Genomic DNA, 23,091 nt, shown 5'->3' with positions numbered 1-23,091 from the left:
TTGGTCTTCAGCTCTATCTGCCTCTGAACAGAGGAGAAAAGAATTCTTTGACTGCCAGTGAGGCCCTCAGAATTTCACACTCTACTTTAAATTGATGATTAATAGACCTGAACCCGTCATTTTCTTTCTTGTGTGTTTAAAGAGCACTTAGCAAGTGCAACCTAATTCCCACAGTCCTCCTTAGCATAACCACTCCCTTCACGTACCTCTCAAATCTCAGTGGCATGGCACCACTGAGGGCACCCCGTCCACCTGTGTGCCGTCCGAGTTTACCAAGGATGATGCAGTACAACAGAGGCTATCAAGCTCCACCTACATCCAGTGATGGGATGCCCACTGCTGTCTGGCTAATGACTCCTCTACCTCTAAAATTCCACCCGAAAAATCTATTCCCAATGCCCATGCTCTTCTGGTACCCTTGTCTTAGGTTGTATCCTATAGAGGCAGAACCTGAGATGAGGATTGGTGGAGGGAGGGAGGGAGGGGAGAAGATTGAGAGAAATAGGAGAGGGCAGATGGGGAAAATAAAGAATGTGGCCCGCTTCCAAGCAGCCGGATCCCACAGGGGGTCTGTAGCACACAGCACACCATCAAGCTGGTGTCATCTTGAGACAAGGGGGCTGACATTATTTGCTCCCAGTCACTGGCTGCCGTCGCTGTGAGAATGGAACCCCCCCCCCAGCAAGGCAGCTTCTGTCCGACGACTTCTTGAGAGAAAATTAACACTCACGGCAGATTAGGGGGATGGGGTGCACTGGCCAGGTAAAAGGGGATCTGGGTGGGCACGAACAGCCATCCCTTCCCACACGCCCATGACCCGTTAGTCAGTGAAGAAATAGAGAAACTTACAATACTATTCAGAGACAATGGCAATAAAAAATAACCTATATTGGAATTTGCAGCTATAGCTAATATGACACAGATTGTAAATGGATGGCCTCAGAAGTATGTAGAAATGAATTAAACCAAAATGTATTAGCCAAGTAGTTACATAAAACACACAGAAAACAGGGGAAGGAAATATTAGTGATAAGAATAATAGAGAAAGAGCATAGAGGGGCCAGAATAGTTGGGTATTTTTAAAAATATGAAGGGGCACCTGGGTGGCTCAGTCAGTGTAAGTGGCCAACTTCAGCTCAGTTCATGATCTCGCGGGTGAGAGTTCAAGTGCCGAGTTGGGTTCTGTGCTGACGGCTCAGAGCTGGAGCCTGCTTCTGATTCTGTGTCTCCCTCTCTCTCTGCCTCTTCCCTGCTTGTCACAATGTCTCTCTCCCTCTCAAAAGAATAATAATAATAATAGTAATAATAATATAATAATAAAGCATTAAAATTTAAAAAACAAAAAATATTAATAAAAGCACATATCTGGCAATACTGAAACAAGAAAGAGAAAGGAAATATAAACATGACTAGAAATGAAAAAAAAAAAAAAACAGACCACATGACTAAATGCATTTAGTCAAGAGTTTTTAATGTTTGGGGGGGCGCTGGGTGGCCAGTCGGTTTAAGCGAGTCCTACTCTTGATTTGCTCAGGTCCATGATCTCGCAGTTGGGAGATGAAGTCCTGCATTGGCTCGGACATGCCAGCACGGAGCCAGCTTGCGGATTCTCTCTCTCCCTGTCTGTCTGCCCTTCCCTACTCTAATAAATAAATAAATAAATACATAAATACATAAATAATAAATAAAATGTTTTAAAAGAATACTGTAAGTAGCGTTGGCAAACTTGAGACACAAAGGAAATGAACAAATTTCTAGATAACTTGTAAATTGCCAATGTGATTAAATAAACAGAAAATCTATTACACATGTAACCATGAAAGAAATGAATTTTTTTTTAACTACTATCAAACATATACACACACACATACCGGGCCAATGGCAAGTTTATAAGCAATCAAAGCCCTTAAGAAAGAGATGACGCGGATCTGCAAAAAACTTTCGGGTGTAACAGAAAAAGGAGGGAACCTTTCCTTATTTTATGAAAGAAGTATAACCTATGAGAGGAAAACCAGAAAGAGATCATATGAAGACTCGATCAAAATAGATTCATTACCACTTACAAAACATAGGATATAAAAAATACTAGCAAATCAAGGTCCAAGCAACATATAAAAATGCAGGTACATATTACTGGTTACTGTGTGTCATAATCATGTAGTAATAGTTTAAACATCAGGAAAAAAACATTAATGTAACGGACCACATACAAAACTAAAGGGAAAAAAATAAGGAAAATCTTATTAGATGGAGAATTTTATAAAACTCATTCAGAGCTTGCAAATAAAACTGCCTCTTAGAAAGTACAAGTGAAAGGGAAATGTAACTGACAAAAGGTATATACCAAAAATACAAACATTACATTTAATATTAAATACTAGAAGCATTCCCTGAATATCCCTGAATATATATCCCTGAATATACAAAAATATCTGCTATTGCCCCTTCCATTCAGATGTGCTGGAGGTTCTAGCTAGTTCATTAAGGATTAGAAACAAACAAACAAACAAACAAATATTTCTAAGGATGGAACAGAAAAAAACAAGTGTTACTTTTGCACACAGCATGATAGCCTTCATAAAAAATCCTACAGAGAGGTACCTGGGTGGCTCAGTTGGTAAGCATCTGACTCTTGATTTCCTCTCAGGTCAAGATCTCAAGGTTCAGGGAGTCCGAGCCCCACATTGGGCTCTGTGCTGACAGTGCAAAGCCTGCTTGAAATTCTCAGTCTCCCTCTTTCCCTGCCCCTCCCTGCTCCCCCCCCCCCTCTCAAAAATAATAAATACACTTTAAAAAAAAATCCTACAGAGAGGCGCCTGGGTGGCTGACTTGGTTGAGCACCTGACTCTTGATTTCAGCTCAGGTCATGATCCCAGGGTCATGGGATTGAGCCCCACGTGGGGCTCCATGCTGAGCATGGAGTCTGCTTGAGATTCTCTGCCCCTCCTCTGCTCATGCTCCCTCTCCCTCTCTAAAAATAATCCTGCAGAAACTTATAATCCTACAGAAACTTTTAATGAGGGAGTTCGGCAAAGTGCTAAATACGAAAGCAATTTACAGAAATCAATGACATCTTCAATATAGTGAATAAATCATCGGAAAACATAATTTTAAAAAACTATTCTATTCACAATAGCCATAGGATGACAAGATATCTGGGAGTAAATATATTAAAAGATAGTCAAGACTTTCACAATAAAAATTATGCAAATTTTTGGAAAGACTTTTTTTTAAGACCTGGATACATGTAAGTTTCAAATTTATAGAGGATATCTCAATATTATAAAGACCTGTGCAGTTTTAATCAAAATCTTTTCACAGATCCTGACAAGTTTAGCCTATAAATATGTATGCAACAGTAAAGAGCCAAGATGGTTTTGAATGGAGTAGGGCATTCATACAACCAAATATCCCTTCTTATTATAAAGCTATAGTAATTTAAAAGTGAAACTTTGGCATAAGGAGCCCTATAAAACAGAATGGAGGCGGAACATGAGGACAATCTATGGACAAACTCTCTTCTTTAGGCCATTTGTCATGAACAGACTTCCTTCATCTATGAATACAAGAACTTAATATACTACCACAAGAAGAGCCGGGTACCTCCAAGGCTTAGGCCTTTCCTGTCCCAAGAGATCGTATCTACAGGTTTTAGGAAAGGAAAGGAATCAAGCATGGACTATAACATGCCTTTCTACGCAGCACATTGTCATGACTATCTCTGCATGCTTGTTCTAATTTTATTTTTAGAGAGGAACCCTGTCTTCCGATACCTTAGATAAGACAGGTTTTCCATTGTATCTCACTATTGTCAACCATCCTGGATATAAAAGAAAATAATGGTCACCACATGAATGGAGAAGCAGTGTCCAGACTCTAGCTGAGGAGCTGGACCCTGGGCAAATCTCCTTGGGTCCACTTTTCCACGGAGGCAGTCTCTAATCCTCTTCTAAAGAAGGGGGCTCATTAGCAGGAGACTAGAAAACAAATGTGGATAATGTAGGGTACAAAATTAATGTTATCTTGAGTATAAAATAAAAAGAATTGTTGGAAAAAAAGACAGTTCTAAACTAGTATCTTCTATATATTCACCGGTTTTAAAAAAAATTCCTATTACATAATTCAGGACCCAGAAAGAAGGGATTTGTACTCGTCACTCAGCTGCTATAATAAGACACCTCAGACTGGGTGGCTTAAATAGCAGGTATTTATTTTCTCACTGTTCTGGAGGGAGAAGTCCATGATCAAGGTGCTGGTGGGTTTGGTTTCTGGAGAGACCACACTTTCTCTTTCTGGCTTGTAGATGACTGCCTTCTCGTGTGTCCTCACATGGCTTTTCCTCTGTGTATGCATGCAGGGAGGGGAAACTCACATGTCTCTTCCTCTTCTTGTAAGGTCACCAGTCCTATAGCATTAGGCCCCACCCTTATGACCTCCCCTCCAAGAAGACCCTATCTCCAAATACAGTCACATTGGGGGTTGGAGATTTCAACATACAAATTTGGGGGCGACATAATTCAGTCTGTTAATAGGATTCTCCCCGATCTCGAGCCAAGAATTTTCCTAAAACACACGGGAACTTGATATACTTCCTGCTACAAATCGACAGGATAAACGACAGCTTGTTCAATAAATGGTGCTAATGGGGACTGTAAAGTAGAGCATAGGGAATATAGTCAATATTATTGTAATAATTTCGTATGACAACAGAGGCAACCACTCTTATTGTGCTGGGCATTTTGTAACGTATACAAATATCAAATCACTATGCCATACACTAGAAACTGAGATAATACTGTATGTTAAGTATACTTTAATTTAAAAACAAAAAACAATTAAAAAAAACAACTGTTGTTTACCTGGTGATATTGGCTTTGTGATTAAAAGCATCCATTGAGATGCAATGCAGATTAGCAGACTTCTAGCCCCTCATCATATACAGGCTGACCTTGACCTGTTCCAGTGACCCCTGGCCCCCACCCACACTAGTCTTTCCATACATTGAAGATTTGATTTCCGTGATAAAAATGTTTTCAATAAAAATATAAATAAAAATAAAAGTATCTTTTCCAAAGCAAAATAATAATAATAAATTGTGCTAAGACAATCATCTGTATGAAAAAATAAAATTAAATTCCTAACTCCAAAGCACACAAAATACATTCCTTGTAGATAAAGTCCTAAAAGCAAAAAGCAAAACTTAAAAACCATTAGAGAATATAACTGACATCAGGGTTCAGATTTCTTAAATAAAGCACAAAAAAACCAAACAATTAAATAAAAAGATTAATATATTTGACTAATATTAAAAACTTCTCTGGCTGATATCATTTTTAGAAAACCAAAAGAGACAAACCATAAGCTGACAGGTGTGTGTGTGTGTGTGTGTATGTGTGTATGTATATATACATATACATATACTATACACACACACATACATACATATATACATATATACATATATATGCTGCCATATATATATGGCATACAAACCACCTAAGGTATAAATAATATATAAAATGCCCTCCAAAGTAATAACAAAAAGTCCAACACCTAGTAGAAAAAATGAGAGTCAGTGAAGAAGAACCCTCATAGCCAATAAACAAGGTCAAGAAAATGCCTGTTAATACACAGTGAACTAACATTTCCAGGCATCAGATAAACAAGCAAACAAAGGAAAAAGGAACTGACTGATACGACAGAGTGACAAAGTAGCAATAATTTACAATGATCCCAGGTTTCTAGTCAGGTGGTGACTGACAGCATTTTCCAAGATGGGAAATATAGGAATATATGGATTCCATACACTCCTCATGATAAGCACTGGGTAATGTTTGGAGGTGTTGAATCACTATATTGTGCACCTGAAACTAATATAACACTGAATGTTAACTATATTGGAATTAAAATTAAAAACTTAATAAAAAAAATAGATTAGTTCCGCTCCTCTGACCTGCTGGCCACTCACAAAAGCAATAAAAAATACAATAAAAAAATAAATATTTTTTCAATAAAATGAAACATTTGGGTTTGAGGCAACTATAGGGTATCCAACTGAGTGCTGTATGCCCAGGTCTACAGCTCCCCTACAGAAGGTACCTGGCCTGGGGACACAGATTCAGGAGTCAAAGTACATAGGTAGCTGTTAAAATCATGACTGTGTGTAAGATTGCTCAGGGCAACACCAAGCATTCAAAGATAAGAAACACCCACAGCTAATATTGTCCTCAACGGGGAGAAACTGAGAGCCTTTCCCCTACAGTTAGGAAAAGACTGGGATGTCTACTCTCACCATGACTATTTAACATAGTACTGGAAGTCCCAGCCTCAGCAATATTTCTCAGACAACAAAGAAAAATAAGAGGCATACAAATCAGCAAAGAAGTCAAACTTTCACTATTTGAAGACAACACGATACTCTATGTAGAAAACTTGAAAGACTGCACCAAAAAAATTGCTAGAACTAGTATATGAATTCAGCGAAACCTTCGGATATAAAATCAATGTGCAGAAAACTGTTGCATTTCTATACACCAATAATGAAGCAGCAGAAAAAGAAATCAAGCAATCAATCCCATTTACAACTGCACCAAAAACAATAAGATTCCTAGGACTAAACCTAACTAAAGAGGTAAAAGATCTGTACTGTGAAAACTATAGAAGGGCTTAATGAAAGATACTAGACGGGACACAAAGTAACAGAAAACATTCCACTACCCAAAACAATCTATACATTTAATACAATCCCTATCCAAATACCACCAGCATTCTTCACAGAGCTAGATCAAACAATCCTAAAATTTGTATGGAACCACAGAAGACCCCGAATAGCCAAAGCAATCTGGAAAAAGAAAAATAAAACTGGAGGCATCAAGATTCTGGATTTCAAGCTATAATACAAGGTTGTAGTCATCAAGACAGTATGATACTGGCACAAAAACTGACACATAGATCAATGGAACAAATTAGAAAACCCAGAAATGGACCCACAACTGTATGGTCAACTGATCTTCCACAAAGCAGGACAGAACATCCAATGGAAAAAAGACAGTCTCTTTAGCAAATGGTGCTGAGAGAACTGGACAGCAACATGCAGAAGAATGAAACTAGACCACTCTCTTACACCATTCACAAAAATAAACTCAAAATGAATGAAAGCTCTAAACGTGAGACAGGAAATTGTAAAAATCCTAGAGGAGAACACAGCAACCTCTTTGACCTTGGCCAGAGCAACTTCTTACTAGACAAGTGCCAAAGGCGAGGTAAAAGAAAGCAAACATGAACTATTGGGACTTCATCAAGACAAAAAGCTTTTGCACAATGAAGGAAACAATCAACAAAACTAAAAGGCAGCCTAAGGAATGGGAGAAGATATTTGCAAATGACCTACCTGATCAAGGGTCAGTATCTAAAATCTATAAAGAGCTTATCAAACTCAACACGCAAAAAACAAAACCCAGTTAAGAAATAGGCAGAAGACGTGAAAAGACTCTATTCCAAAGAAGACATCCATATGGTTAACAGACACGTGAAAAGATCCTCAATATCACTCATCAGTATGGAAATACAAATCAAAACCATAATGAGATACCACTTCACAACTGTCAGAATGGGTAAAATTAACAACACAAGAAATAACACGTGTTGGCGAGGATGTGGAGAAAGGAGAGCCCTCTTGCACTGCTGGTGGGAATGCAAACTGGTGCTGCCACTCTGGAGAACAGCATGGGGGATCCTCAAAAAACTAAAAATAGAACTACCCTACGATCCAGCATTTGCACTCTTAGGTATTCATCCAAAGGATACAAAGATACAGATTCAAAAGGGTGCATTCATTCTGATGTTTACAGCAGCATTATCAACAATAGTCAAACTATGGAGAGAGCCCAAATGTCCAGTGACTGTTGAATGAATAAAGAAGACGTGTACGCACACACACAATGGAGTATCAGCCATCAAAAAATTGAAATCTTGCCATTTGCAACAACACGAATGGAGCTAGAATATATTAATTATACTAAGCGAAATAAGTCAACCAGAGAATGACAAATATCCTATGATTTCACTACTATGTGATGTTTGAGACAAAACAGATGAACATATGGAAAGGGGGAGGCCGTGGGGGAGAGAAGAAAGGGAAACAAACCAGAAGAGACTCTTAACTATAGAGAACAAACTGAGGGTTGCTGGTGGGAGGTGGGTGGGGGATGGGCTAGATGGGGTATGGGTACTAAGAAGGGCACTTGTGATGAGCACTGGGTGTTGTGTGTAAGTGATGAACCACCGAATTCTACTTCTGAAACTAGTATTGCACTGTATGTTAATTAACTAAAATATAAATACAAATTTTAAAAATACAAAAGAGAAAAAAATAAAGGAAGAAAAGCCAATAAATTAGAAGCCAGAGTCAGGGAAAACAGCAATAATCCTCATGCTTCTCTGTATCCACAAAGAATAATAAATACAGTGAAACCAAGAGGTGTTGCCTCATTGAGTTTTGAACTTAATGTGTGTTTTCTTTTTGCATTTTAAGATCATTTTTGTGATGATTAAACCAATAATAAATGGAAAGAGAAGTGCAGGACATCCCTGTGTCATTTGTCTCTTTAATGGGAGACTGAGTTTATGAGGGCATTTGAGAAGCCTGTACAATCACTGAATAGATTAAGGTCCCATTAGCAGGAGGAGAAAACACTTGGAAACCTGCAGAAAGGCTGTATGTTTATTTTCATAAATAAGAATCTCATAACCACAGCACACTCATCATTTCACAGTGCCTTATAGAAATCAGAGTCATTGTTGGGCGTGGGAGGTTTCCAAAGAGATTTGACTCTGGCAATCTAGATGCCTTCTTTGTTGGTGAGGTTTGCTTTTTCACTCGTGTGGAGTAACAAATCTACGTGGGCCAACTGCACCAGAAGCATTAATGCATTCTCCTCCGTTGTGGGGCCCCGATCCACATCACGTGTTTGTTATCACACACCAAGAAGGCAAAATGCTTGGGCTTAACTGCCTTTGTTTCTCAAACACGAAGGGGAAAACACAAAACGACTTTAATTCATTAGAATGAAGGAAGGCAGTGACTCACCCACAAACTGAAGCAGAATTTTAGCTGATCACTCTGTAAAATTTTTAAGTTTAAAAAGAAATTGTAAGTTTATTCCCATAGTTATATCTACACAAAATATGTGTAATTTGTGCAACTTGTTCCGTTTTTAAAGATACCTTTATTTCATCGTAACAAAAACTCTAGACCTGTGTTTCCCTAAGACTATCTTATAAAAGAAAAAATAATGATTTTTTTAATATACCTGAAAACTCTATCAACTAAACATGTACATGAAGATGTAAAGAAAATTTTTTTTACATAATGAAGCTTAATATCCATGCTAAACAGAAACAGAAGTATCATCTGGTGTGTTGAATTTCCACATAGTTTAAAAAAAATTTCTACTGCATTTGTGGAAAATGTCATGCAGAGAATTGATACATGCAATATTAGCAACACGACATCATACACAAACAACAAATTGCCCAGACACATGTGGGTTATATGAAACACAGATATATTTACTCAAAAGATACAGTAAACTTTTTTTTAATCTCAGAGTGAGCACTGATGTAGAAGTAAAAAAACAAAAAAAAAGAATGCTCATAACTTGATCAAAGTACAAATAATTTTCCTTACAAAGAGAAGTTCTAAACATAAATCTACATAAAAATAATAAGCTCAACTTAACCTTTACTTACAACGTCAGTAATCACCCATGATCGCTGTACATAGTAAAGATTTAAGGCACAAAAAAAGCAGCAAAGCAAAATCCAGGCTAAGTTTTTCTCTAAATGTCTTCTGAAATTGACTACGGTCACTCCCTCTTCCCACTTGCCATGACAAAGCCAGTGAGTGGCCATACATCACTCAATTAAGCTGTGTGCTCTGAGCTGATAGAACTACACAGAATTCATTTGATCCCATTCACAGATTGAAGCTATGTCTGCTGTTGGCTTAAGTCAATGGAGCTCCATTACCTACCTCCTGATTTTAGAAATGCTTTATGGTTATCCAGACATTTTTAAATTCTTTCCTAATTCCCATTTTACAGGATGTTCTGCCTCTTCAGAAACAGTATTTCCTGGGGTGCCTGGCTGGCTCAGTCAGTTAAGCGTCCGACTTCGGCTCAGGTCATGATCTCACGGTCCGTGAGTTTGAGCGCCGCATCGGGCTCTGTGCTGTCTGTTCAGAGCCTGGAGCCTGCTTCAGATTCTGTCTTCTCTCTCTCTCTCTGCCCCTCTCCCGGTTGCACTCTGTCTCTCAAAAACTGAATGAACGTTAAAAAAAATTTTTTTAAGTCGTATTTCCTTCTTCATCAACATGTGGGGGCACACTTTCATTCTCTACCCAAGTCACTTAGACTTCTTGGTAGGAAATACACAAATTTTATGTGGGAAGAACAAAAATCACCTATTTCCAGTCCAGGGTAATTTCTGAAAAGCAAGAATCTTAAGAGTATTTACAAAACTGATATTTAATAACAAAGAACTTATATGCTCATCACTTTAGAAAAAACAGACTAACCTTAAAAAAAAAAAAAAGAAAGAAAGAAAGAATAAAAGAAAGTGGTGCCATTCCAGGACATTATAGTCACCTAAAGAGGCTACAAAGCTCGAGCACTGAACTAGAACATGATAGATAGAGTGGTGAAGTACTAAGTCAGTCTTCTATTCTATTCAGTGGACCTGGCTACTTGGTACCAAAAACAGTCCTCTATGCATTCATGTAAATCATACACACACATTCACAAACAGGGACAACTATTTGACAGAGCCTCTGTTAGTATGAAAGATTCTGCACCCAGAGCATATGGTACTTAAGGCTGGTAACAAAGAACTAAGGAACTGTACTCTCTAGTTACTTCAGGAAAACAAGATTATCTATCATCTATCTATCTACCTACCTACCTACCCACGATCCACCCATCCATCCATCTACATATCAACTATCTATCCAGCCAGCCATCCAGCTATCATCTATCAATGTACTATCTATACATCTATCCATCCATCCATCCAGCTATCATCTATGTAGTATCTATCTATCTATCTATCTATCTATCTATCTATCTATCTACTCATCCATCATCTATCACCTATCTTTCTAGGTATTTATCTATCTATATATCATCCACCTGCAATCACCTCTCCCTAGAATAAATTTTTCATTAAAATTCTGGTAGCTTTCTTAGTTTGAAAAATTTAATTCTCTTAAAGCCTTTAGGAAACAAGTTTTAAAGCACCATGATATAGATCACTTCTTAGCATTTCCTCTCCACGTGTTTTTAGGCATTGCTTCTCTCAGAAGAGCCTTATTCTATTAATAATGCTGTGCCTGAGGAGTCCTTTTCAAGATTTTAAAGTGTGTGAGTGCATCTGTATAAGTATTTGATATGTATATGTGAATATCTATATATATATTCTATTTCTGTTCAGATTGGCAACAGTTCAGATGTGATGCTTTCTCTTTAGCAACTCAATCTTCCTTTAAAAATGTTTCTTTTGATACTTACTGAGCAAAAATAAAAGTACAGAGCTAATTCCTTAGGAGAGTCAGTTAATAACATAAAAAAGCCTTCCCGATGTTCTGTGGCAATTCTGAATACACAGATGTTTCCTAGGAGAATGAACTTCTTCCTTTGGGTATAAGATAGGTCACATAATGAAATGTTTGAGGATGTTGGTGTATGAGTTACAAGTTGGTGTGTGAGCTACAAGCTGAAATTACAGGAACAATTTCGCATTAGTACGGCTTCACAATCGTAAACCCACAGAGATATCTAATGGACTCCGAGCCATTTATACGTAGGATGGGCCTGTCTTTACAGACCGCTGTAGGAACCAAAGGTCTCAGAATAAAACAGGAGGCATGAGAGTATCATGCTCTTCCTGTGAGTCTGACATTTGACTATTCCCCCAGAACACATGTGGGCAAAAAAATGTCTTAGTAAGTGAAAAGTTACTCTATGGCTATGGAGAAAAATAGTGAGCAAAAGGTTACCGTATGGCCATAGTATCATGTTTTATAACTAGTGATCGATGCTCAGTAGCTATTTAACAGATACTACCGCCAGATGAAATCTCCTTAGCATGAAAATGATGTTAGCTAAAATCTGTATTTGCTCTGCGAAACTCTAATGTTCCACTTCAACTGAGAAACAAGTTGTTTATAGAGGTCTTAAAACCCAATTAAGTTTGAGGAAAGAGTCCCATACAACTGAAATTATGGAGTCTGTACACACAGCCTCACAAAGAACTGACAGCACAAAGCGTTCCGTTGGTAATCACATCAAAGGTCTTGTATTTCACAGCATCCTCTCATTCGGAAACAATACCTGACGTCTAACCGAAGCGTCTTCTGCTCACTCACATAAATGGTCCCCAAATCTGTCAGTGAGTCCAGCTTATTAACTTGTGATGACACAGAGGCCACCATTCCCATGGAGAAAATGTCCACGTGTGGGAGGTGAATCAGCTTTTGTCACTTGTGTTGACATCATCTCCAAAATGATGTCCACATTTTCCATTCTCTGTGAATGGTGTCTTCCCTGATCGGACGATGCTATTTCATTCATGTTTTTTTTTAGTAATATATGTTTGCAAAGTATCTTAAAGTGATTAGTTGTGGTTCCTCCCCTCAAGTTAAGTCACAATTACATCTTGTCACCAGGTGGTAACATACGCCCGTCCAAGACAAGAATTCTAACCCGACTGTTCAATGTTTTTGCTGCCATTGTTATGGCCTATCATCTTCTTCAAGTGTTTGTATACTTTGTTCTTCATGTAAGACAACATTGTGTTTCATTGAGATGCCTCTTAAAAACCTCCTGAATTCTGTACATTGATTTTGTATCCTGCAACTTGGCTGAATTCATGTATCAGTTCTAGCAGACTTTTGGTGGAGTCTATCGGATTTTCCATGTATAATATCCTGTCATCTGCAAAAAGCGAAAGCTTAACTTCATCTTTGCCAATTTTGATGCCTTTGGTTTCCTTTTGTTGTCTGATTGCTGATGCTAGAACTTCCAACACTATGTTAAACAACAGCGGTGAGAGTGGACATTCCTGTCGTGTTCCTGATCTCAGGGAGAAAGCTCTCAGTTTTTCCCCATTGAGGATGATGTTAGCTGTGGGCTTTTCATAAATGGCTTTTATGATGTTTAAGTGTATTCCTTCTATCCCGACTTTCTTGAGGGTTTTTATTAAGAAAGGTTGCTGAATTTTGTCAAATGCTTTTTCTGCATCGATTGACAGGATCATATAGATGCTGGAGAGGATGTGGAGAAACGGGAACCCTCTTGCACTGTTGGTGGGAATGCAAACTGGTGCAGCCACTCTGGAAAACAGTGTGGAGGTTCCTCAGAAAATTAAAAATAGACCTACCCTATGACCCAGCAATAGCACTGCTAGGAATTTACCCAAGGGATACAGGAGTACTGATGCATAGGGGCACTTGTACCCCAATGTTTATAGCAGCACTCTCAACAATAGCCAATGATGGAAAGAGCCTAAATGTCCATCAACTGATGAATGGATAAAGAAATTGTGGTTTATATACACAATGGAGTACTACGTGGCAATGAGAAAGAATGAAATATGGCCCTTTGCAGCAACGTGGATGGAACCGGAGAGAGTGATGCTAAGTGAAATAAGCCATACAGAGAAAGACAGATATCATAGGTTTTCACTCTTATGTGGATCCTGAGAAACTTAACAGGAACCCATGGGGGAGGGGAAGGAAAAAAAAAAAAAAAGAGGTTAGAGAGGGAGAGAGCCAAAGCATAAGAGACTCTTAAAAACTGAGAACAAACTGAGGGTTGATGGGGGGTGGGAGGGAGGGGAGGGTGGGTGATGGGTATTGAGGAGGGCATCTTTTGGGATGAGCACTGGGTGTTGTATGGAAACCAATTTGACAATAAATTTCCTATATTGAAAAAAAAAACTTCCTGAAAACCTAAGCTTTATAGTACAATGAAGAAAAGAACATGAGAAAGGAAAAAAAGGTATTTCTATTAAAGAAGGAAAAGAGAAACAGAAAGAAAAGTGAAAGAATCACCTTGATAACCAGTTATAATTTCTTGTATTCAATACCTGACTTCTATAAACTATTTAAAATCATTAACCCCAGGCCCAGGAGTAGCATGGGAATTTAACATTAAAAAACAGGCTAGCCTATTTCCCTAACCACACAAGACTGTTGCTTGTAGTATATCACGCTTTGTATCATCCCACTTGAAAAAAAAATAAGCCTACTAGTAAAAAGTGCCATCTACATTTTATACCAGAAATACAGAACCCCCATTTACGATTCACCTTCTCAGATTAACATGCCCTTATATCACTCTCTCTTCCCAATACTGTTACATTGCAGTCTCTGCTTATGCTTCCTATTTGTAGAAAATATTGAAATAGCTTCTAGGAAAAATACATTCATTTTCTGTAGTATTCTGAAGTGCTTGATACAACTACTTTTATTCTAAATGATTGGTTAGGAAATCTGGAGAGGAAGAAAATCTCTTAAACCTAAGATTAATAATGAATCCTATGAAAGCACTAGAAGTTTACATTTCAAATATATAACATCTACATAACTAATGAAAATAGTCTTTCACGTGAGAAAAATATATTATTTCTATATTTAAGGAAGATCTGTGTCATCTCCTAAAAATTAAGAAAACTAATACAATTGTCTTTCTCCCCATATACACCCAGCAAGGTCATTGCAAGTTGATTTAATTAGCCCACAAAATTCTAATAAGGAACTGGTTTCATGATGACAATTTAAACATTTTTCAACAATTTCTATCACATGTCTTCTGATTATATAGGGAGGAAGCTGCTTGAAAGTCTAAATATAACTGGCCATTAAAATAGACACTTGCTAATACCCCTTGGGGCAAAAATATGACAAAGCTAATCCTAATAGAAATAATTAAAAATAGAAATTCTAATCCAAAAAGCAAGTCAGATCAAGCAGTGACAAACTCCCCATATAGCCTCCTCCTTTTTTCCTGTTATGCTTTCTTGGGCGTTTTTTGTTTGTTTGGCTTTGTGGGGTTTTTTTGTTTGTTTTTTGGCTTTTTTTTTGTTGTTGTTGTTGTTGTTAAAAAAACTATTTGGAGAGAATTCAATCTTTAGCCAATATTGAGTCTTCTAACATAATCAGAATTTTTAAACCATCCAACCAAGCTTGGTGACATAACTGGGTTATAGCCTTTTTAATTCATGTGAGATGGGATCAGGGACAAGGAGGAAGAAGGAAGGAATGTCAACAAGTCATTGAAACATTTCGATCTACTGCCTAAAACTACACTAAAATTGGTGGTTATTAAAGAGTTTATTGCTTTAAAAAAATAGTACAGGTTTTCCTATTATCATTTCTTTAAAATTCTATGCCTTCCTAGATAAGTGCTTTAGAATAAGCTCCCATCTAATAACCTCACTTCTAAATTTGTGGAAAAGTATACAAGAAGTGTGGTCCTATTCTTTTTCATTGCTTACAAAGACAAGTGGCCAATTGTCATCCAGTGCAAATGCCCCTCTATCCCTCTTAATTTTTCTAAATGACTTTTAAAAACACATCCCATGAAAAGAAGCCACTGTCCTTTAGTAGCTACTCAAAATCATCTAATCTTTCCATTAAGCCTCTAATCTTAAAATTCAGTAGGTAGCAGTCAACCATGTTGTCACATTATGTTCCCCAATAACTATATACTTATCATTCAAGTATTAGAACCCTTCATTTTTTCTGATAATGCACTCTCTTTTTAGAAATGATCTATGCTACGACGGCATAGTCCTTGTTTTGTTCATTGTTCTCATTTTCTTGTGGACTGGTGATTTTTACTTCTGGTCTTGGTGGTCTTTGAGGGTCTAAGTCAGCCTGGAAGAAAAGAGATCAAAACAAAGATATTTATCAGCTCTTTAGTTACAAACATCATAAAGTTCACAAGGAAAAAGAAAATTACTCAGGGGGCGCCTGGGTGGCTCAGTCGGTTGAGCGTCTGACTTCAGCTCAGGTCATGGTCTTGCAGTTTGTGAGTTCGAGCCCCGCATTGGGCTCTGTGCTAACAAACAGCTCAGAACCTGGAGCCTGCTTCAGATTCTGTATCTCTCTCTCTCTCTCTCTCTTCTCTCTCTCTCTCTCTCTCTCTCTCCCCCCCCCCAACCTTGCTCATGCTCTGCTTCTGTCTCTCAAAAATAAATAAATGTTAAAAAAAATTTTTAAAAAGAAAAAAATTACTCAGTATTTCATGCAATCATATAAACATTCAACAAAAAATAGTCCTCAGGTTCCTTTTGTTTTTCAGTTGGTCAGTACCCAGTGGACACATCCCTCTCAATACCTTACTTGCACAAAAGCCCTTCCCGATGTGCTTTATTTTTTTTTTTCAACGTTTATTTATTTTTGGGACAGAGAGAGACAGAGCATGAACGGGGGAGGGGCAGAGAGAGAGGGAGACACAGAATCGGAAACAGGCTCCGGGCTCCGAGCCATCAGCCCAGAGCCCGACGCGGGGCTCGAACTCACGGACCGCGAGATCGTGACCTGGCTGAAGTCGGACGCTTAACTGACTGCGCCACCCAGGCACCCCCCGATGTGCTTCAGACTCATTTCTTGTGCTGCAGGCTTTATCTTTATCAATTTTTTTTTCTTGATTTCACTTTAAGTTCTTTTCAACAGCACGTTTATACTCTTCATTTTAACATTTTCGGAGAAAAGGGGAGAAGTCCAATTGCAATACTGCCCTTGTGGCACATTAACCCAGCCCCACCCCAGATGCTCTTCTGTTAGTTTCCTACTAGAGCTCACAAATTCCTCATGAATATGGTACCACGTAAGACAAGAGCAGGAGAGGAAATCAAGTACAGGGACGGTGTGTCTCCAACAACAATGGCATCTGTGCCACTGGGACTTCTTTTATGGTATTAACAATACTGCCTCGTGTACAGTCTTTCTCCCACTAGACTGAAATCCGAGGGGATGAGATTAGAGTCCGTTGGTTTTCCAACTCTGCTCTATGGACTCCTGGAGGCTCGACAGCCCCCACAGGGGCCACCAGTATGGGAGAGTAGGAAGAGCTCCAGGCCCCTACCCCTACAGCCATGATACATGCTCTAAAAAAGAAAAAAAAAATTGCCGGGACTGTCTCTTATCTCACGTTACTATGTCATGAAGTGTCTCAAGTAGCACTCTGAATATAACACAAGCTCAATAAAAACGTCAGCTGGAGGGTGCCTGGGTGGCTCAGTCGGCTAAGCATCCAACTCTTGGTTTCAGCTCAGGTCATGGCCTCATGGTTCATGGGTTCCAGCCCCACATGGGGCTCAGTGCTGGCAGCATGTAGCCTGCTTGGGATTCTCTCTCTCTCTCTCTCTCTCTCTCTCTCTCTCTCCCTCTCTCCCTCTCTCTCTCTCTCTCCCTCTCTCTCTCTCTCCCCCTCCCCCACTTGCACTGTCTCTGTCTCTCTCAAAATAAATAAATAAACTTAAATAAATAAAAACATGTCAGCTGATTGTTGTGTATTTGACATGTGCTTCGCGATGTCTTCCTACAATCACAACACACAGTGCACCTAAGAACTCTTAGGTGGAACGAAATGTTACACAACAAACTGAATCTTTAGTCATCGCAGAAGTAAAGAATCCTTTTGAAAAAGTTAATTTTTAATATGTAATTTATAATTCATATACACCTTGTTATGCACATATTCAATATGCTTAAAACGTACCTGAACTAGCACTTTGGGGAGAAGGAAACAACACGTAACTGCCATTATAAGAGAGATGAGTCAAAAAGGATTAAATCTCTTTGTGGGGAATTGCTTTGCTTTGGCATTTGCATAGTTCTTAATATCCCTGACTCATCATATATCAGGTACTTGTTCATTTGCAATTCCACAAATTTAGATTCACTGTCAATACATACCAGAACACCTGTACTTCAAATTATGGAAACTTGATCTTGACTGAGGCCCAGTTCTTATAAAAGGCCTATTTTTTTTTAATGTTTACTTACTTATTTTGAGAGAGAGAGAGAGACAGAGACAGAGACAGAGACAGAGAGAGAGGAGGGGCAGAGAGAGAGGGAGAGAGAGAATCCCAAGCAGGCTCCACACCGTCAGCATGGAGCCCAATGTGAGACTCAAACTCACAAACTGTGAGATCATGACCTGAGCTGAAATCCAAGAGTCAGGCATTTAGCCAACTGAGCCACCCAGGGGCCCTAAAAGGCCTATTTTTAAAAGTTAAATTTATAGAATGGAAGCACAGGTAATCCATTCATTTCTTTTTTTTTTTTTTTAACTTTTTTAAATGTTTATTTTTGAGATAGAGACAGAGTGTGAGTGGGGGAGGGACAGAGAGAGAGGGAGACACAGGATCCGAAGCAGGCTCCAGGCTCTGAGCCATCAGCACAGAGCCCGATGCAGGGCTCGAACCCACAAACCGTGAGATCATGACCTGAGCCGAAGTCGGACACTTAACTGACTGAGCCACCCAGGTGCCCCCTATCCACTCATTTCTGTCAAATCTATGTAGGTTATAACATTGAATGGAAAGCTAGAGCCCTGGAAAAGCGCAGAGTTGGATCTTACTATCTAGGTCTCACACACGATTTACACTTTGATTTCGCGCTACGAACTTTCAGCAAAGGCAACTACAACGAAGAGCTTCACGAAGCCTACTATTATAGCTGCCGTATAAACGAGGACACTGTTCTTTCTCTACATTATCATGCTTTCCATAGGATGCCCTCAGATAAACCATCCTGCTCCCCCTGGAGAACGCGTGCACACGCATGTGTGTATGTTCATTCCTTGGGAAGTTCATTTCGTTTCCTTATTGAGGGAAAGGAAATCATGTAATTGAATTCTTCTTTGAATGTCAGCTACAAACAACTACAGGACACAAATTTTAGCTAAATTTTAGTAACTCTGTAGAACTGCGGATGGGGGGGTTTCTTCCTGACAACCACTGGGATTCTCTCATCTTGAGGAAAGAAGAAACGGGGGACACACTGAATATTTTCATTTAGATTAAGTTGACAATGTTTTTTGTAGACGCCAGACAACAGATTCCAGTTAACTCTGTCCTGGTTACTGAAACCTGACCTGCATTTTACCATGACTAAATTCTATCCCCCCCAGTGAAATAAAACAGATGAGTGAAAATACTAAATCGTCAAGAAAAGCCCATTCATCATATGGGGCATCAGGAATAAAGAGAGGGGGTTATAGCTGGAGGGAGGCGGGCCCTGATAAGAAGGACAGACAGGAAGGAAGGGCACAAGCAGGTAGTGAGCCTGCTGTGGGGTTCATGCTTCCTCTTATATGAGGACATTGAACTTTAGCCTGTTTATTCGACTCTAATTTAATCATCTATCCTCTGGTAGAATGCCAGCACTTGAGACTATCCTCCTGCAGGGGCAGTGGGGTGAACACAGGCTGGGAAAGAAGGCCTTACCACATGTTTCCTTACCCTCTCTGTATAATAAATAGAACTATATATTATTAAGTGCCTGGTGCATGGAACACTTAATTCAATTAATCCATTTAACGTGGAGTAAACAAGCTAAACTTTAACATTCCTAGAGAACAAAGACGGCACCCATGACAGAGGTGATGTTCTTTCTTTCATGCCTAGGTTTTATAACCTTGATGTTCATTTCTGCCCTGTACCTTCCCCAGTCTTAACTTTTTTGCATTTGTTTATATGTGTTATATACATTCTCAGGAGCCTCTGCAAACTTTGGAGAATGAGATAACGGATGGGTGGATGGGTGGATGAGTGGATGAGTGACTGGATGGGTGGGTGGCTGGGTAGATGAGTGGCTGGCTGGGTGGATGGGTGGGTGGTTGGATGGGTGGATGGATGGATGGATGGATGGATGGATGGATGGATGGGTGAGTGGATGGATGGATGGGTGAGTGGCTGGCTGGGTAGATGGGTGGGTGAGTGGATGGATGGATGGATGGATGGATGGATGGATGGATGGATGGACGGACAGGGGGATGGGTAGATGGATGGACAGATGGATGGATGGATGGCTGACTGGGTGGATGGATGAATCGGTTTGTGGATGGATGGACGGATGGATGAACGGCTGACTGGATGGATGGATGGATGGATGGGTTTGTGGATGGATGGATGGATGGATGGATGGATGGATGGATGGATGGATGGATGGATGGATGGCTGACTGGGTGGATGGATGGATGGATGGGTTTGTGGATGGATGGATGGATGGATGGATGGATGGATGGATGGATGGACGGATGGATGGCTGACTGGGTAGATGGATGGATGGATGGGTTTGTGGATGGATGGATGGATGGATGGATGGATGACAGAAGAGATGCACGGATTCTCTGGGGATGAGTCATCTGGTGGATGACATATTTGTTAACTGACTGAAATAATACAGTCAAGTAAATGGTATTGGGTCATTCCCTGCTCAACAATAAGTGTTTCGATGCAAGTCTCAAGTGCCTGAATAACTCCCTAAGTGCGTGAGCAGGTGTACTACACATTCACGCGTGAACACAAGTGAGCGAAAGCAATAGAAATACCTCATCCTGTCCACTGCCAGCTCCTTCAGACTTTACTTCTTCGTCCACTGTGTCCTGAAGCTCCGTGTTAACCTGATCCAGCTCCTCGCCATTTTCTTCATCGGTGCCTCCATTATTGCGAGAGGGACCCGCCTGCCCCTCGCCGGGATCGGGGACCTCCTTGACTTCCTCGGGGGCGTCTGCAGCCTCCCCACCTCCTCCCTCTTCAACTTGGCCATTCACTCCCGAAAAATCTTCTTTCTGCTCTGCTTCCTTGTTGGCTTTCTCTCCATCTTCTTCCTCACCTACTATTTCTGCTGGCCTCTGGTGGATCAGAACGAGTGACAGATAAGAGAAGTGTGACAGAGATTTTCCACTGCACAGTATAATGCCGTAGTAATTATTCTGCTACCGTCAAGTGAAACATCCTTTACTTAGCACACAGTGTGCTAACCCTTACTGAGTACCTACTGAATGTGACCCTTCCCAAGGACTTCCTCACTTACTCCTCACAACAATTATTATTCCCTTTTGACAGGTGAGGAAATGAAGGTATAAAGAGACCAAATGTGTAGCCCAAGATCCCGCTGTGTATCAGTGGTAGAGCCCGAACTGGAACGAAGCATGTAACTCCAGAACCAGTGCTCTGAAGGCCCGTGGCAGAGAGGAAGCCAGACTGCAGGGCCCTTGGCCGATATCTAGCAGAGCGTCTGGTCCAGAGTCTTTGTGGAGAAATCATCATCCTCATGGCTACTGCCAGGTATGTAGTTACATCTCCAAAGGCTAAAAGAGAGCAATGGTGGTGGCACCAGAACGGGAGCCCAGGCTTTCTAACACCAGCTGTGGACCACTTTCCGCACAACACCTGGGCGCTGACGGCCTATCTCTAAATACAAAAACAGTCACACAGATCCAAGGTCAGAATGTATGTCCTTTCTGTAAAAATACTAAGTGCTCAAGAATGTATAAGCTCAAATGAAGCATTTTACTGTTATTTTGGTACATGTAAATCTGCTTCAAAAGATAGCAGGGGGCCAACGACCAGAGCTAAGACCCTGGAGAAAGACCCAGGTTCAAGCCCTGGCCAGGCACTTACCGTTACCTAACTTCTGTGAGCGCCAGAACCCCCACTGGTAAAATGCGAGTGTAATAAAACCTCCACGGGGAGTCAATGAGAGAAGTTACATGCAGTGCCTACCACATCCACCGCATCACATGCCAAGGAAACATTAGAGTCGCTTTGTTTGCATGATGCGTTCTGTCCTGGAACACTCCTATTTCTTCACTGTCTCCAATAAAATAATAGCTTGTTGTTCGGTTTTGTTTTTAAGTATAGACAGGATTTGTTCCAAGTTAGGACCCTAGACCTGTCTCTTTCTGGCTGATACCGGACAGGTCGTGTAGTCCTTCAACAGCTATAATAATATGCAGGTTTGAGGGGCACCTGGGTGGTTCTGTCAGTTAAGCTCAGGTCATGATTTCGGCTCAGGTCGTGACCTCATGGTTCGTGAGATCAAGCCCTGCATTGGGCTCTGTGCTGACAGTGCAGAACCTGCTTGAGGATTCTCCCTGTCCCTCTCTCTCTCTCTCTCTCTCTCTCTCTCTCTCTGCCCCTCCCTGCCTCTCAAAATAAATAAATAAATAAACTTTTAAAAAAATAAAATGAGGGTTTGAGTTGCTATCAACCCTGATTCTCTCCCCCCACCTTCCAGCTCTGGAAAACCATTCTCAAACCACCCAAATGCTCGTTACAAGGTCTCGACGGTCTTCTTGCACAAGTTAATGTAACGCTCTCCATTTCTAAAGTAAAGAAGAGATACAGAACAGAGTGGGCTGAAAGTTCAGGGCAAAACTCCACACGCTGTTTTCAAGAGGAAAGAGTTGGAACTGTGAAGTCATAACAACCTGGTCAATCGAGTCTCCGAAAGATGCACTTCAAAAAAAATGAAGGAAAAAAATTAGTTGTTCTTAAGATATCCCCATAACCATGGTGTTTGTCATCACGCAGCTTAAATTACAGTACAGTGAGGTCGTGCCTCTCCTATTTCCATGCAGATGCTTAAAGTCAAACAGCGTGCAGCCCCACGATCCTTGAGCTGCTGTCTGGGGTGAGGCTCTCGGGAAGGCCAAGAGCTGGACAGAAAGGGAACAAAACATAGTGAATCTGCCAGTGGTGCTAAGAGGCACGACAGACACTTATTAAATGGAGACTAAAGGAAGGATGGTGAGAAAAATCTCCCATCTCTGCACAGGAACACACACAGCAAAGCCCTGGGCAAGCGATGAGCAGAGGGAGGGTCCGGTCAACGAGAGGGTGGGCTCTGTCATCACGAAAGCAGAAGAAGGGGAATGTCCCGGGCCAAAGGTGGCACGTCCGCATCCCTGAGGAGCAAGGGCTTCATGGTGGCCTCCTCAGCAGGACACCAGGATGGAGAGGGGACTCTGGGCAAAAAGAACCAGAACAAGGGACCAATTCAGAGAAGCACTGTGG

General features: G+C 40.3%; 1 protein-coding gene across 3 annotated transcripts in view; it reads right to left on the bottom strand.

Moving 5' to 3' along the window:
* Positions 1–15,100: 15,100 nt before the first annotated feature.
* DCDC2 (doublecortin domain containing 2) overlaps positions 15,101–23,091 on the bottom strand; it is a 152,323-nt gene continuing 144,332 nt past the window's right edge. For all 3 annotated transcript variants that reach the window (XM_030314740.1, XM_030314742.1, XM_030314743.2), the window contains 2 exons: positions 20,622–20,924; positions 15,101–15,934 (listed from right to left, as the gene is read on the bottom strand). In XM_030314740.1, the coding sequence (XP_030170600.1) occupies positions 15,830–15,934; positions 20,622–20,924 (408 nt within the window). In that variant the 3' untranslated portion in view covers positions 15,101–15,829. The remainder of the gene's footprint in view (positions 15,935–20,621; positions 20,925–23,091) is intronic.

Source organism: Lynx canadensis, chromosome B2 (genome assembly GCF_007474595.2).
Source record: "Lynx canadensis isolate LIC74 chromosome B2, mLynCan4.pri.v2, whole genome shotgun sequence".
Lineage (NCBI taxonomy): Eukaryota > Metazoa > Chordata > Mammalia > Carnivora > Felidae > Lynx > Lynx canadensis.
The sequence above is the reverse complement of the archived record's forward strand: the minus strand, read 5'-3'. Positions and strand labels throughout refer to the sequence as shown.